The sequence below is a fragment of the Homarus americanus genome, unplaced genomic scaffold, assembly GCF_018991925.1.
Source record: "Homarus americanus isolate GMGI-L3 unplaced genomic scaffold, GMGI_Hamer_2.0 scaffold57980, whole genome shotgun sequence".
NCBI lineage: Eukaryota > Metazoa > Arthropoda > Malacostraca > Decapoda > Nephropidae > Homarus > Homarus americanus.
The window spans coordinates 15,735,454-15,753,160 of NW_024716703.1; the positions used below are offsets into that span (position 1 = coordinate 15,735,454).

General features: G+C 41.8%; 1 protein-coding gene across 1 annotated transcript in view; it reads right to left on the reverse strand.

Moving 5' to 3' along the window:
• LOC121858312 overlaps window positions 1–17,707 on the reverse strand; it is a gene marked incomplete in the record, with an annotated part of 213,104 nt that overhangs the window by 57,138 nt on the left and 138,259 nt on the right. Inside the window, 1 exon segment of the mRNA XM_042354645.1 lies at window positions 11,069–11,190. Coding sequence (XP_042210579.1) covers window positions 11,069–11,190 — 122 coding nt within the window.

The window sequence follows — 17,707 nt, forward strand, 5'->3', positions numbered from 1 at the left end:
CTTAGGCGTACTGACCGAGAAAAAACGGACTCCTATGATGGGGGACACAAGCACTCACACGTGCCACACATACTGACAGACTTGACACTCACTTACTTGACAAGTTTTACCAACCATTAGTTGTGTACGTTATCTGGTGAATTTAGTCAATATTGTACAGTACAAGTCCACTGCAATACAGTGGTCCCTCGGTAAACAATGGAAAAAACCTGTACTGTACATGTACTAAATGATTACGGTACTTAAATTCTTATGTCTATTGCAAATATAGATTGTTTATACAGGTATTCAAATAAATCACTATCTTACAAGAATCCCAGCAATGTAAGTTATATTCACCCAGGTCATTTGGGTGGCAAATTATGAGAAGAGCTTAGTCACTCTTAAGTAATGACAAATAAACATGCAGGCAAGCCTTCAGCGCCAACTGTCAAATCATATCGCCTCACCTCTCCCCCCCACCCCCCACGCGTGGGGGGGTTTTAGGCCTAAGTTTTTCATATAATATCTCAGACTATAGGAGAATATAATTTGCATTGCTAAAATCCTTGCAAGACAGAGATTAATTTGAATATAAACGTCCATATATTTTGCTCAAGAGATAAAAATTGTAGTACATTAGTGTACATTATATAATATAAAGTTTTTCAACTGTATTTTTGGGTAGATTTACATAGTTTTCTTCATATATTTTCATCCATTTACATGCACACACCATACTAAAAGAAACGTAAATTAAATAAATGACCTTAGTGCAAAGCTGGAGTGTACATGTACAGTCGACCCTCGTTAATTCGGACTAATAGGGGGGGGAGGGTGTCCGTTTTAGCCGATTGTCCGAATTAACCGATTTAGGGGTTAATATTCCATTATATTTCAAAGTCATTGTTTTCGTCACGATTTTATCCCACTTTCCACTGTAATACGTACGTAATTTAAGCAAAAATATTACATTTCCGTGAATGTATTATATCAAGCACAGTATGAATAGAATATCATTGTAATATAACAGTATTTTAACTGAAAACTAGTAAAAAAACCAATAACATCTCAAGAACATCGAAAGCTAGGTAAAGTCTTTTGTTTTTGTCATGTATTTTATCCTATTTTACATTGAAATACATCACGTTTCACGAAAACTACTATTTATTTCCGAGAATATATTCATTCAGACGCAGTTTAGGTAAAATATGCGTGTGATGTAACAGTTTTTTAACTGAAAACGATTCGAAAAACACGTACCCTCTAGCCCTGTTCAAGGAGAGGACTGGGAGAAGCTGTTTGGTGCTGCAGACAATGACAAGGAAAATGATTTGGATGGATTTTAATGAAAATATTCAGAAATATGGTATCGTAGTATTTATTCAAGTCAATTAGGATAGAATATTATTGTAATACAATGGTTTTTTAACTGAAAACCAATCGAAAAGCGATTACGGTAACATCTTTTGAATGAAAGAGAGCGAAAATCATTGTTTTCGTCACGATTTTATCCCACTTTCCACTGTAATACGTAGGTCATTTCAGCAAAAATATTACATTTCCGTGAATGCATTATATCAAGCACAGTATGAATAGAATGCCATTGTAATATAACAGTATTTTAACCAAAAACTATTAAAAAAACGAGTGACTTCTCTTGAACATCGGAAGGTTAGGTAAAATCTTTTGTTTTCGTCACGTGTTTTATCCTATTTTACATTAAAATACATCACGTTTCAGCAAAACTACTATTTATTTCCGAGAATATATTCATTCAGGCGCAGTTTAGGTAAAATATACATGTGATGTAACAGTTTTTTAACTGAAAACGAGTCGAAAAACACGTGTACCGTCTAGCTGATTGATACTCAACAGCTGGTGGTGCGTCATGCGTCGTTGTAAACAATATGAGGTTGAAGTAGATTACCGGGTATTATATTACATGTGAAATGTCGAAAATGTTTTTATGACCAGTATTTTTTGTAGATCAATGAGAACTGTGATACCGTTTATGATATGATAAGTTAGCCTGTGCTAAGAACTTCAACATAGACTACTGAATCACGTTGTAAGGTAATTTAGCCTATTGTAAGTTGGTGAGCTTCATTTGCTGAAGGAACTGCACAACTTTTCATTACTAATTGGTACATATTTTACGCTTCCATTGTTTACTGGTAGTAAATGGTAAATATTTTTCATGTCTGAAGCTAAAAGTTGCATCCCCCCCCCCACACTAGTGGTGGTGATGTTACATTTAACCAAAAAGACGCCGGTGTTTTATCCAAGCAGTGGGTGGACCAGCAATTTAGCTTAAGGTCCGCATAGGTAATATTCCTAAAAAAAAAAAAAAAAAAAAAAAGTTCGTTCAGATTTTGTCAGAATTATCCGAAATCCGGATTAAAGGGGTCCGAATTAACGAGGGTCGACTGTACTAATTTGATTACGGTACTAAAATTGTTATGTCTAGTGCAAATTACTGTATAGCATGTTTATATTCGAATTAATCACCATCTTACAAGAATCCCAGCAATGTAAATTATATTCACCCAGGCCAGTTCACTGGCTTTTTATGAGAGAAGCTTAGTCACCTAAGAACTGATAAATAAACACGCGTTAGACCTTGGGCGCCAACTGTCCAACGTACCACCACCTCCCTCTCCCCCCACCTCGCGAGGGAGCGTATGGGGTTTTAGGCCTTAAGTTTTTCATATAATATCTCAGACTACAGTTAACCCTCACTTTACGCGGTTAATGTAACCCGGAGGGTACCGCGGAAAGCGAGAAACGCGTAAAGTGAATAACATAACATATGGGATTAATTGAAATGGAGTCCAGGCCGATCCCCAAACTCCACTTTTTGACGACACATAACTATGTTGTAGTAAAAATTTTATCTTAACTTTATGATGGTATGAAAAAACAAGTAATATAGAAGAGGTTAGGTTAGGAAAAATAAAGGTTAACATAGGAAAAATAAAGGTTAGGTTAGAAAACTAAAAATTAGGTGGAACACTTACGGTAGTAGAAGAGATGGGTCGGCATACGGGGATGGAGGCTGGTTCCGAGGCAGAGGGCAGATTACTGGCCCTCAGGTGAATCACCATTACTAGGTGAATCACCATCACTGTCACTTACAGTTGTCAGGGCTTCCCTGACAAATCCCTCAAAGTCATCTTCACTGCCACTATCACTGGCTTGGGCTGGCTGTGGTGGGTTGCGGGCGAAGAAATCTGTTATGCTTTGCTGACGGCTGGCGTTGATGTTGTCGTGATACACCTTGATGTACGGCTCCATAGCCTGCACCAGCCGGGTATGGAAGACTTCATAGCGGTCATCGTCATTGTCGCGGGAAAGGAAGGACTTCATTTTCTCTGCACACTCCATGGCACCCTTAATATCACTATGACTTAAACTGTGTTCTTCGGAGAATGACGCACCTTCTTCCTCCTCTTCACTGACGTGTTCTTCTTCCAACATCTCGTCGGCAGTCACTTCAGGATCTCTGATCACCTCCAGGATGTCGTCGTTGGTGGTCTCGGAGAAGCCTGGAACTGTAACAGTCTGCGCAGCTTCTCTGGCAAGGTCCACTGCTACTGCAACATTCTGAACCTCACCAGTCACAGATTGACTCCTCCTCTCACCTGGTATTCCATGCAACACATGTCTCCATGCGTGACGAATTGTAGCAATAGACAGCTGATCCCATGACTCCACCAAGAAGTCCACAGCTTTCTTGATGTTAAATACTCTCCAGAATTGTTTGAACAGTATTTTTTGCTGTTCCAACTGTTGATCCTCATCTTCTTCGCTCTTGCTATCGGTGGTGGTGTCACTCAGGTTACGCAACTCTTCCCTGGTGTTGGTGTAGTCGTTCAGGAGCTGGAATTTTTTTGTTGAGAATGCAGCTTTTACATTGCAGATTAACTCCTGGTCCATGGACTGGATTAATGACGTAGTGTTGGGAGGAAGGAAGACCACTTTTACGTTGGGATGACGATCTAACAGTAGGGGCGAGTGTCCTGGTGCGTTGTCCAGCAGCAACAAAATATTGAATGGCACATTCTGTCGCTCACAGAATTTTTTTACATCGGGAACAAAACAGTCATCAAACCAGGAGAGGGACAGTGTAGAGAACATCCACGCCTTACGTGCGGTCAGCCAGTGGACATTTAGCTTGGTCATGTCCATGGTTTTGTAGGCGTGCGGCTTGCGTGCTGTGTGGATCACCGATAACTTGAGCTTACAGGTACCGGAGGCATTGGTGGTAAACAGGACGGTGATGCGTTCCTTCTGCATCTTCCGGCCCCGAATCCTGCTGGCATTCTTTACAACGAAGGACTTGGAAGGTAGCTTTTTCCAGAAAAGACCAGATTCGTCCATGTTAAACACCTGGTCGTCACTGTACTGTCCTTCCTCCATAATCTCACGTAAAAACGGAGGAAATTCCCGAGCCGCAGCACGATCAGCACTCGCTTCTTCACCACCAATGTTTATATTGGTGATCTTGTTCCAGATCTTAAACCTCTGTAACCACCCAGAGGAAGCATTAAAGGGTTTGGGCTCTGTAGTTCCCATCTTTCGTGCCACTGCCATGTACAGTTCACGTGCGTAGTCCTTAACAGAGCGCGTGTCGACCGCCATGTTCCGTCGCGCCTGACGCACCAAGTACCTCACAAGTAATTTTTCTGTCTTGAGAAGCACCTGGTTGTGAAAATACTTGATCATAGAAGCACCTGTAGACTTTGTGATCTTCATGTGCTCCTTTATCTTGGCTGCATCCTTCTTTATAGTCCGGATCGTAGATTCGTTCACACCATGCTGGCGCGCCAAATCAACCTGTCTTGTTCCTTTCTCCAACTCTTGGATGATGGTATACTTCACCTCGTAGCTTAAGGAACGTCGTGTCTTCTTTGGCTTAGTGCCACTGGGTCCAGGTAAGGAAAGGTTTCTCTCTGGGGGTGGTGGTCCGGCGGAAGCCATTTTACGGAACAATGGATGCACGTTTACACGGAGTGGCCTTGAGGGATGAAACTGCCGCGGCTAGGTCAAGCGTCGTCTTTCCTCCCTCCCTCCCTCCCCGGGGTGGACATAATACTTTAAGCCAATTACAGCTAGCAGCAGAGGGGGGTAGGGATGCATGGCCAATCACAGGTCTGATACGTCATATGACGTCAGTGATAACGCAACAAAGACACACACTGCGCAACCTTACCGCGCCGCTTGCCCAAGCGGAGGGAGGAGGCGAGGAGCACAGGCAGGCAGGCGGGCGGGTGGGGCGAATCTAAAAATAGCGTCGCGCCGGACACACTCCGCGTAATGGGGTTCACGTACCGCGTAATTTGAGCACGTGAGGTTCTGGCAAGGCACCGCGTTAACGTGGAAACGCGGAATGCGGGACCGCGTAAAGTGAGGGTTAACTGTATAGGAGAATATAAATTGCATTGCTGAAATCCTTGCAAGACAGAGATTAATTTGAATATAAACGTCATATATTTTGCTCAAGAGATAAAAATTGTAGTACATTAGTGTACATTATATAATATAAAGTTTTTCAACTGTATTTTTGGGTAGATTTACATAAATTTATTCATTTATTTTCATCCATTTACATGCACACACCATACTAAAAGAAACATAAAAGAAATAAATGACCTTAGTGCAAAGCTGGAGTGTACATGTACTAATTTGATTACGGTACTAAAATTGTTTTGTCTAGTGCAAATTATAGCATGTTTATATTCAAATTAATCAGTACGTTACAAGAATCCCAGCAATGTAAATTATATTCACCCAGGTCAGTTCACTGGCTTTTTATAAGAGAGAAGCTTAGTCACTTAAGAACTGATAAATATATACGCGTTAGACCTGGGCCTGTGCCAACTGTCAAACCGCTCCCCTCCCCCCCAAGCCCCTTCGCTCGCTCCCTCCCTCCCTCCCTCTCCCCCATCTGCCCAGCGTTGCTGGAATCCTTGTTAAAACAGTGAATAATTTAAATATAAACGTCATGTATTTTGCACAAGAGATAAAAATTAATCACCTGTATCACATTACAGTAGTGATTTAAGAGTAAAAGTGTATATGTACGTATATAGTATTCCACATACACCTAAGTATAAAAAAAAAGTTTATGTGATGACCGAACAACGTCCATTTCGGTTAACGTCACGTTTCCAAGAACGTATCTAGGACGTTAACCGGCGCACGACTGTATATTGAATTTAATCGATTTTGTATTTCTTAGGACTACTTTGACCTATGGTTCAAACATCTTAACCACCATGGCCTAAACATCCGGGGGTTATGGCCCTTGACCCAAATGTCCTGTGTCCAAATCATCCATCCACCACATCTCACACACATCTCTGCAGTAAGTTTACATCGGCCTCTTCGCCATTGATTGTCAAGTTAAATTTACTTAATTCAATTTAAGCTTAGCTTAAAATAACTATTTTCTCTTATAACACCTGTGTCTGTGTTGCCAGTCCAGTCACACACTAGCTTCCCCAATGTGACATCACAGCATACACACAGTGCAGTAGCCACACACACTCTCTGAGTAAGTTGGGTGGCTGCCTGGTTGAACTGTGTCACCCACTCTTGGAATGGCATCGCCCAGAGGATGGAAGGAGCTATTTTTTGTACATAAAATTAATACAGTACTACTGTATTTTACGATGTGCTATGTATCATTTTTATTGTTTATTCTAGCAGTTTATTTCAATTTTTTGTGTACAGTATGCAAAATACAGAATAACAAAGATTGGAACTTATTCCCATTTACTCCATGTTTAAACTACCTCTGACAAGTAAGTTTCTGAGAATGAAGTGAATTTTGTGAACATGTTCACTTTGTGCCAGAGGTATACCTGTACAGTATATGTAAGTTGGGCAGAAATAAAATTTATGTTTGTAAAACACACCAAATTAGTAAACCGATAATTTTCTTTTCTTTACTCTTTCAAGACTTGACCTGGTTAATACAGGGTGGTCAGAAACAAATGAATGTCCACAACACATTTAGTCTTCATTTATTTTTACTACTGCAACAAATGTATTCTACAATGGTATACCGTATATCTCGGCCTACAAGACGGAATTTGAAAAAAAAAAAAAATCAGCCCAAAGTTAGGGGGTCGTCTTAAGCACCAGAGATAAAATTCTTACCTCTTAAATATTGCGGTTTAGCGTGTCAAGAGTGATGATGGAAACATGGTAAACCACTGACAAGGTCCTACCACTAATTATTTTATACTAATACTTACGTTTGGGAAACTGGATTAAAATGAAGATTACCGGTATATTAAAATAATAAAAATGTATTATAAACCAGTCTAACATACCGTAAAACAACAATATACCCCGGTAATAAACACAGTTGCTATCATCACCACCCCCCCCCCCCATTTGCCAGTGACAAGAAAGGGAAAGTGACCTTGACTGTGACCGCCTGTGGCTATTTTAAGCCGTCCTTGTGTTCGGAGGTGGTCAGTAATGCATATCTGTATATTTACTGATCATAATACTTATCTCCTATAAATAATTAATTTAAAATTTATTTTTTTACAAAGACTATTCAGTAAATGACTGAGTTAATTCTTGAAACTACCGACAGTGGTAAATTTAGGATGAGAATGATGAACAGAAGTCACGTCATGGATTCGAGTTTGGTCCTTAATGATCACCATAAATTTCTGGTCAACTTCACCTACCAGGTGAAGTTGACCAACAAGTATATAAATTAAAGAAAATACTTGCAGTGTGTTTAATGTATTACAGTATATTATAAATAAATAAATAAACAAATAAATTGGCAAATATATTTCAAGTAAATGGAAATATTTTACTCACATCAACATTAGTTCCAGTTAAATAATTGATGCTTAAGTGAGTCACTACTGTACACCAGCCGGTAAAATTTGATGCCAATACTTGAAGTGAATTGGCATTATTTTAAATAACCAACCATAAATAAATGGAAAAAAGATCAAAGGTGAGAAACATTATATTGTATGTATGTTGTGTTGTCAAAGGAAGAGAAACAATTGAAACTCTGCAATTGTGTGTAAATGAGGCAGAAAGATAAATCAGCAACCTAAGACTTGGTCACAATTTTCGTGATGCCATATGGAAGTAGGGTCTACCATTAGACAATACTGTACATTATGCTTCCAATATCTTCCCAGGCGGTAGTATCTCCCTGTTTGGTAGCTGCCTAAAACTTTTAGTAATATTACTTTGATACAACATGATAAATTAGACAAACAATGAAAATAAACAAACAAAAGTTATTTACCAAGACCTCTCTGAGAACAGAGGGATGGAGGGGGAAGGAAGGAGGTTGAGATAAGATGGCTATTTATAGCCTGTCTTTGTGTAGGAAGTCGACCACACTAGAAATGATTAATTTTATTATGGTAGTGTTGTGATTGTGGTAGTGTTGTGAGGATGTGTGAGTGGTGCGTGAGGTTGTGGTAGTGTTGTGAGGATGTGTGAGTGGTGTGGGGGATTGTGGTAGTGTTGTGAGGATGTGTGAGTGGTGTGGGTTGTGGTAGTGTGTGAGGATGTGTGAGTGGTGTGGGGGATTGTGGTAGTGAGGATGTGTGAGTGGTGTGGGGGATTGTGGTAGTGTTGTGAGGATGTGTAAGTGGTGTGGGAGGTTGTGGTAGTGTTGTGAGGATGTGTAAGTAGTGTGGGGGTTTTGTGGTACAGTTGTGAGGATGTGTCAGTGGTGTGGGGGGGTTGTGGTAGTGTTGTGAGGATGCTGTAAGAGTAGTGTGGGGGTTTTGTGGTACAGTTGTGAGGATGTTTGAGTGGTGTGGGGGGGTTGTGGGAGTGAGTCATAACCACACACCACCCTCAACACACTACCTCTTTCCTGCATCACCATCCAACACTACCAACGTGCAACACACCTGGTCACCTCTACATTATTAACACCTATACTGGAGTTGATTGGGATCAGGTGCTGTGTACATCGATGTATTTCTGCCCCTGACACTGAATACGTCATCAACCTCTAGGGTCCAGGATAATATTAAGCCCTGGCACGGTGACTCCTCTCTCTTAAAGTGCATTAAGGTGACTGAATTTGGCGTCATCTAATCCCTAACTTCATAATGGAGTTGTCAAGGCTTCACTGTAATTACAATCTCCAGTTTTTTAGTTTCGTTTATTCAACTGGTATTATATCTACAAGAGTTATTTAACCAGACGTGGACATTTCTTTTTGTAAAGTCATATGTAGTATGAAATACAATATTTCAGTATATGAGTGTCATGTTGAGATGGGAGTGGTGACATTAGTGGGGCAGCTAAATGCAATTTTTCAAGAGAATCATGAAAATGGTGGTACAAGCACCAAATTTGGCATGGTAATTCTCTAATGGTTACTAGTCAAGTCTGCCTGATTGGCCATTTAAAAATCCAAGATGGCGACCATTTTTCAAGATGACCGCCATATTGACCTTCAAAAGTTGATTTTTCTTATAGAAATTGATGTAGTTGGTCAATCTGGGTGATCTTGGTGTCGATATGTATGTTTTCAAGCATGCTCAGATGATTTTTTAAAGTTTTAAGTCCATTGTAACATTTTTATCCACATAAAATAACACTTTTAGTAAAAAATATAACAAAAAAGAACTTGCTAAAAAAAAAGTACAGTACAGTAAACAGTGGGAACACAGTCCCACCACCGAGACGAGGTAACACTCCCACCACCGATCGTCTCGTGTGAAGCAAGCATATAAATTAAAGAAAATACTTGCAGTGTGTTTAATATGTTACAGAATATTATAAATAAATAAATAAACAAATAAATCGGTAAATCCATTTCAAGTAAATGGAAAAATTTTACAAGACACCGCCATTAGTTCCAGTTACCGGTAAATAGCAGACGCTTCAGTGATGTCACTAGTGTTTACACTACACCAGCGGGTAATATTTGATGACATTACTTGAAGTGAATTGGCCTTATTTTAAAAAACCAAGGATGGTTGGTAGAGGACTACTGAGTCAGTGGGTAAGTGTCACATTTGGGGTACTGGTCTTATACAGCGAATAGAGCTCAAAAACTACTTTTTAAATGGAAATTTGGGGGGGCCGTCTTATGCACCCCGATGCCTTATAGGCCGAGATATACGGTATCTCTTTCACAACAAACCCTAAGCACCAGTTTTCCAGCGTTGTTTCACACAAGCCTGTACATGTACAGTATCACTGAAAAGCAGCACATACTTCCTCAAAAATTACTTGATGGTTTGGTCTCTGTCCATTTAAGTGTAATAACTTCTAATACATCTTTCACAACATTTTTCCAGCCCTTTTTCTGTCCTCTCTCCCTTTTTTTTTTTTTTTTTACAGGGATTAGCCCACCAGGGCACAGGTCACTAACCTACATCGAGGCCTGGGGGGCAAAAATCCAATAACAATAACAATAATAAAAATAAAAATAAAAATAAAAATAAAAATAATAAAAATAATAAAAATAAAAATAAAAATAATAATAATAATAATAAAAATAAAAACAAAAACAAAAATGAAAATAATAATACTAATACTAATAATAATAATAATAATAATAATAATAATAAAGACATAAATAAATACCAAATGAAAAAGAAAAGAAAAGGTCAAGAGTGCAAAACAATAATGTATGTTGTGCTATCAATGTAAGAGAAACAATTGAGACCCTGTAAATGTCTGTAAATGAGGCAGAAAGTCAGATCAGCAGCCTGGGACTTGGTCACAATTTTCGTGATGCCATATGGCAGCAGGGTCTACCATTAGACATCACATTATGCTTCCAATATCTTCCCAGGCAGTAGTACCTCCCTGTTTGGTAGCTGCCTACTACCTCCTACCAGCCGTCCTTCACTTGTATACTTTATTTTCTTAGTTTTTTACTTCCCATTCTCTCAAAAAGTCCAACCCAGCTAAACAAACCATTATCAGTGCTCTCTCCAACACTTCCTTCACTACCATAACTTTTCCTTATTTCTGTATCATAATCAACTCATACTTAATAGTAGAGGGGTACTAAGATACTCTAATATGATGATCAAAGGACACAAAAACATAACTATCTTACCTTGTTACATGTTGGACATTCATACTGTCCATTGACACAGTGTGTGGACACATGGGCCTTCAGACCAACCACAGAGAAGAACCCTTCTCTGCAAATTGGACAGTCATAGCCTTTACTGCCTTCTGTGGAGTTAACATGTAAGTGTTAGTCGTAATACATCAAAATTATAGGGTATCCTCACACATCAATTGTTGAATGTTCTCAAAATTAATATAGTAGCCCTCATTCACGGATTAGTTTATACTGGATGCACAAAAATAAATGCAACCAATTAATTGCCGAACACAGAAAACTCAAGTACAGGGGCCCCCCCCAAGTTCGCGGATTTTTATTTTGTGGCTCTCTATTATTCGCGAATGACACCCTGGATGTACCAAAGAATGTCTGCGGGTGTTTCTCTTATCCCAGGAGGCTGGCCCATGCACGCCCCGCTCCCTCTGTGCCTCAGTCCGGGTTAAATATTTGTACGTCTCGCTCGTGTGCTAGTCTCCTCTTATAAAAACTGCGCTACTCATGTTTATTATGGCTCCAAATGCCCTCAACCACCTTCATCCAGCCATGGGAAGGCACCCAAACAAGTGAAGAGAGAAAAGAAGGTCATGACCCAAGTGGAGAAAATACAACTGCTGGACAAACTTAGGAGTGGCCAAAGCTTTGCCGCGTGTGGCCGGGAGTATGGCATTAACGAATCAACTGTCCGTTAAATTAAGAAGAAAGAGAAGGAAATTCGTAATGCAGTTGCCCTAAGTGACCCCTCTTCTGCCAAGGTCACTGCTAATGTGAGGGATACAGCTATGGAGAAGATGGAGAAAGCCCTTAACATGTGGATTGAGGACTTTAACCACCACCCCATCCCTCTCAACCAGAAGTTTATGCGTGAGAAAGCCAAGATCCTGTATGACCAATTCCATGCTGAAGGTGGTGAAGGTGAAGTGGGTGATGAAGATGGTGCTAGTGCTGGTGGTTCTAGTGATACCCCAAAAAAAGGATTTAGTGCCAGTAAGGGGTGGTTTGAGCATTTCAAGAAGCGCTACAACCAGCACAACTTGAGGATCACTGGGGAGTCAGCCTCAACAGATGATGTAGCAGCTAGGGAGTATCCTGTGATCTTCGCTGAGATTATCCGGGAAAAGGGCTACAAGCTGGAGCAAGTTTTTAATGCTGACGAAGCTGGCTTGTGGAGGAAGAAGATGCCAACCAGGACATTCATTTCCAAGGAGGAAAGGAGTGCACAGGGGCTTCAAGGTGGTCAAAGATTGTGTCTCTCTCCTGCTATGTGGCAACGCTGCAGTGCACATGATCAAGCCCATGCTGCTGTACCATACCAAGCGTCCGCATGCACTCAAGAACAAAGACATGCACCTCCTCCCAGTTTTCTACCACCACAACAAGAAAGCCTGGATGACGGCAGTGTTGTTCACTGATTGGTTTCACAACTGTTTAGTGAAGGAGGTCAAGGATTACCTGCAGGAGAAAGGCCTGGAGTTTAAGGTCCTTCTCGTGATCGACAACTGCCCTGACCACCTCGAGGCCCTCAAGGTTGCAAACAAAATGTCGAGTAGATATTTCTTCCCAAAAACACATCATCATTGCTCCAACCACTCGACCAGGGAGTCATTGCTGTCTTCAAGGCCAAGTACCTGACCAAACCTTCAGCAGGATACGGCAAGCCTTGGACGAGGACACACAAGATGGTGTCGCGTCAGTGTGGGAAATGTGGAAGAAGTTCTCCATCGCAGACTGCACCTCTTTCATCCAGCAGTACCATGATGACCTGACACCCCACTGTTTAATTCTTGCTGGTGGAGGGCCTTGTGACCAGAGGTGGTGAACGACTTTGCTGGCTTCCCCACAGTCGACGAGGATGTGCAGCATATCGTTCGGAGCTCCTGGGTCATGCTGGGGAAGAGCTGACTGAGGAAGAACTGGCCGAGCTTGTCGAGGAGCAGCGCCGTGAGGATGAGGACGAGGAGGAAGAAGGTGAAGTGGAGGAGGTGCCCACCTTAACCATCACAAGCCTCAACAGGTGCTTGCTGGCTAGTAGAGCACTCATAGACATGTTTCTCGACATCGATCCCTCTATCGAGAGATCAGTTAACTTCAAGAGAGGGATGGAGCAGATCCTGATTCCTTACAAGGAACTAGTAAAGGAGCTCAAGCGCCAGGGTGCCCAGCCTCCAACCTCTATGTTCTTCTTGCCTTCGTCCACTCCAAGCCCTACACCTTCTATACCTGCAAGAAAGCCTCAGCATCCTTTTCGTGCACCTCCTCCTCCTCCTGCCTCCGATTCCAACATGGACGACCATCCTCCAGCTACTCCCAGCTCGGACCTCCCTCCAGGATCCTCCACTCTCCTCTGCCTCCTCTTCCGAAGCAGAGGAAGAGAACTTGTAACTCCCTTTCCTTCATCATCATTTTCAACATGATATTCATCAGTGGCAGGGGAGAGGAAAACAGGCTCTAAACAAACAGCCAGCAAGGAATGGTGAATGTTAATCTGTTTCCTTATACCAATTGTCATTTTTTGTTTGTGGGAATATTAATTCATTTACTCTAGTAATGATACAATGTTTTTTTATAATGTTATCGTAGGAAAATGCATGGTTTATATAATTTGTTTATCACTGAGCCCGTACCATTTTCATAGTAGACTACAAAATATGTTTTTCTCCCATACGTATGCCTGGCTACGCCTGGCATCTTCCATACGGGTAAGGGTGAGTGACTGCAAGTGAGCGCGTCATTTACAGTTGTAACTCTCCTCACTCCCTGCCATATTTCACTGGAGTTACTGTTATTAATAGTGTTTACTGATAGAATAGTGCTTAACAGTGATTAATCGTGTCATTGTAGCTAGGTTAGCTCCTCATTTTAACCTCCAGGCTACTGGGCCAAGCTTTGAGGTGTTAAGGTTTTTCAACTCGTATTTTTGGGTAGATATAAGTAACCTTCATTTTTTTTACGCATTTACATGCACATACCATCCTAAATACATAGTGTGAAAAAATATACAGTCAACCCTCACTTTACGCGGTTAATTCAACCCACGGCGGCCCGCGTAAAGTGAGAAACGCGTAAAGTGAACAACATAACATATGGGATTAATTGAAATAGAGACCGGGTCGACCCCCAAACTCCACTTTTTGACGACACACAACTATGTTGTAGTAAAAATATTATCTTAACTTTATGATGGTATGCACACACAATTAATATAGAAGAGGTTAGGTTAGGAAAAATAAAGGTTAAGTTAGGAAAAATAAAGGTTGGGGTTAACACTTACGTTAGTAGAAGAGATGGGTCGGCGTACGGGAATGGAGGCTGGCTCCGAGGCAGAGGGCAGGCTACTGGCCCTCAGGTGAGTCACCATCACTGTCATCCACACTTGTCAGGGCCTCCCTGACAAATCCCTCAAAGTCATCATCACTGTCTCTACCTCTGTCACTATCAATGGCTTGGGCTGGCTGTGGGCGAAGAACTCTGTTATGCTTTGCTGACGGCTGGTGTTGATGTTGTCATGATAAACCTTGATGTAGGGCTCAATAGTCTGCAACAGCTGGGTAGTGAAGATTTCATACCTGCTTGTGTCAGGGTCGTCGGAAAGGAGGAGCTTGACTTTCTCGATACACTCGATGGCACCCCTAACATTACTATGGGATAAGCGGTGTTCTTCTTGGGATGACACACCACCTGCCTCTTCACTGACGTCATCATCATCTACCATCTCGTCGGTAGTCATATCAGGATCCCTTATCACCTCCAGGATGTCGTCGTTGGTGGTCTCGGAGAAGCCTGCAGCTGTAACACTCTGCGCAGCTTCTCTGGCACGATCCACTGCTACTGCAACAGTCTGAACCTCACCAGTCACAGATTGACTCTGCCTAATGGCCGGAATGCCTTGCAACACATGTCTCCATGCGTGATGAACAGGTGCTACAGACAGCTGATCCCATGCCTCCACCAAGAAGTCCACAGCTTTCTTGATGTTGAATATTCTCCAGAATTGTTTGAAAATTATTTTTTGCTCTGCCAACTGTTGATCCTCGTCGTCTTCGCTCTTGCTATCGGTGGTGGTGTCACTCAGGTTACGCAACTCTTCCCTGGTGTTGGTGTAGTCATTCAGGAGCTTGAATTTTTTAGTAGAGAATGCAGCTTTTACATTACAGATTAACTCTTGGTCCATGGGCTGTAATATAGACGTAGAGTTGGGAGGAAGGAAAACCACTTTTACGTTGGGGTGACGATCTAACAGTAGGGGCGAGTGTCCTGGTGCGTTGTCCAGCAGCAACAAAATATTGAATGGCACATTCTGTTGCTCACAGAATTTCTTCACATCGGGAACGAAACAGTCATCAAACCAGTAGAGGGACAGTGTAGAGAACATCCACGCCTTAAGTGCGGTCAGCCAGTGGACATTTAGCTTGGTCATGTCCATGCTCTTGTAGGCGTGCTGCTTGCGTGCTGTGTGGATCACCGATAACTTGAGCTTACAGGTACCGGAGGCATTGGTGGTAAACAGGACGGTGATGCGCTCCTTCTGCAACTTCCGGCCCCGAATCTTGCTGGCATTCTTTACAACGAAGGTCTTGGAAGGTAGCTTTTTCCAAAAAAGACCAGATTCGTCCATGTTAAACACCTGGTCGTCGGTGTACTGTCCTTCCTCCATAATCTCACGTAAAAACGGAGGAAATTCCCTAGCCGCAACACGGTCAGCACTAGCTTCTTCACCACCAATGTTAATATTGGTGATCTTGTTCCTCTTCTTAAACCTCTGTAACCACCCAGAGGAAGCATTAAAGGGTTTGGGCTCTGTAATTCCCATCTTTCGTGACACTGCAGCATACAGTTCACGTGCGTACTCCTTAACAGAATGCGTGTCCACCGCCATGTTCCGTCCCGCCTGACACACCAAGTAGCTCACAAGTAATTTTTCCGTCTTGAGAAGCACCTGGTTGTGGAAATACTTGATCATAGAAGCACCTGTAGACTTTGTGATGTTCATGTGCTCCTTTATCTTGGCTGCATCCTTCTTTATCGTCCGGATCGTAGATTCGTTCACACCATGCTGGCGCGCCAAATCAACCTGTCTTGTTCCTTTCTCCAACTCTTGGATGATCTTGTACTTCACCTCGTAGCTTAAGGAACGTCGTGTCTTCTTTGGCTTAGGGCGGCTGGGTCCAGGTAAGGAAAGGTTTCTCTCTGGGGGTGGTGGTCCGGCGGAAGCCATTTTACAGAACAATGGATGCAAAGGGATGAAACTGCCTCGGCTAGGTCAAACGTCGTCTTTCCTCCCTCCCTCCCTCCCTCCCCCGGGTGGGCACGTCATATTACTTTAAACCAATTACAGCTAGCAGCGGAGGGAGGTAGGGATGCATGGCCAATCACAGTCCGATATGTCATATGACGTCACTGATAACGCAACAGAGACATGCACTGCGCAACCTTACCGCGCTGCTTGCTCAGGCGGAGGCGGGAGCAGGCGGGCGGGGCGAATCTAAAAATAGCGTCGAGCCAGACACTCTCCGCGTAAAGGGGTACTCGCACCACGGAATGTGAGCATTCCGGTTTCGGCAGGGTACCGCGTAAACGTGGAAACGCGGAATGTGGGACCGCGTAAAGCGAGGGTTGACTGTACAGTATTACACCACAATTACCAACATCCTTCATGTTGGGTTGACCAGATGGCTATGAAAGAAATTCTTTAAGTCTGATCTATGCATCAACCCAGCTGGTGCTGGCACTGTAGGCAATTCGCCCAACTCAACTTTAATAACAAAGCACAGAGTTGACTCGAGGATTTCCCCATTATTATTTATATGTATGCATTTTAATAATACTGTAATAATAATAATAATAATAATAATAATAATAATAATAATAATTAATGGTTCATTGAAAGAGCATAGCAGCCAGAAGGCTGAAAGTAATGTATACAGTTACATAATTGGGGAATGGGTCACTTGATTGACAATAACATAAGTGATACAAATATGATATACTGTATAATAATTAAGAAGTGGGGGAGAAGGTTATACTACAATGCATTTCAACAAAGTGACAGTGTAAAAAGGTAAGATTGCCTGGGCTGTTCTTATAGCATGTGTGTGTGTGTGTACATATATAATACGGGTAAAAGAAATAATTGTCCTAAGGGTAAACACATAAAGGAAATATAAATTTCTTTGTACACAAGTAAAAATGTAACCCCCCTCGGTCAGCAATTGTTATTTGCAGATTTGGCAATTCGCGGCCATTTTGAGAACCTAACCCCAGCGAATTTGGGGGGCCCCTACACTGTATATGCAGTACAGTGTGTGCGTTCTCATACTTTCTCGAAGATCTATCGCTCTTCCATATCTTCCTCTTGTTTCACGGCACGCACCCTTTAGCCGAAGTCTCGTGTAAGCTGCTGTCACATAAGATCTGTGCTGGCTGTGTTGATTTACTTTTTGCTCTTTTTATTGTGTTTTTTTGTGAAACTAATCCTTAAACAGTATATCAATGTCTTTATGCTTGACTTTATTATGATTCATATGCAATTGCACAGGTAAGGCTTTTCATTTATGGGTACAGCATATAAAAAGATCTAGGCATTGTAAATACTTAATAATGAGAGAATTTATGAAGCTTCATTCCCTT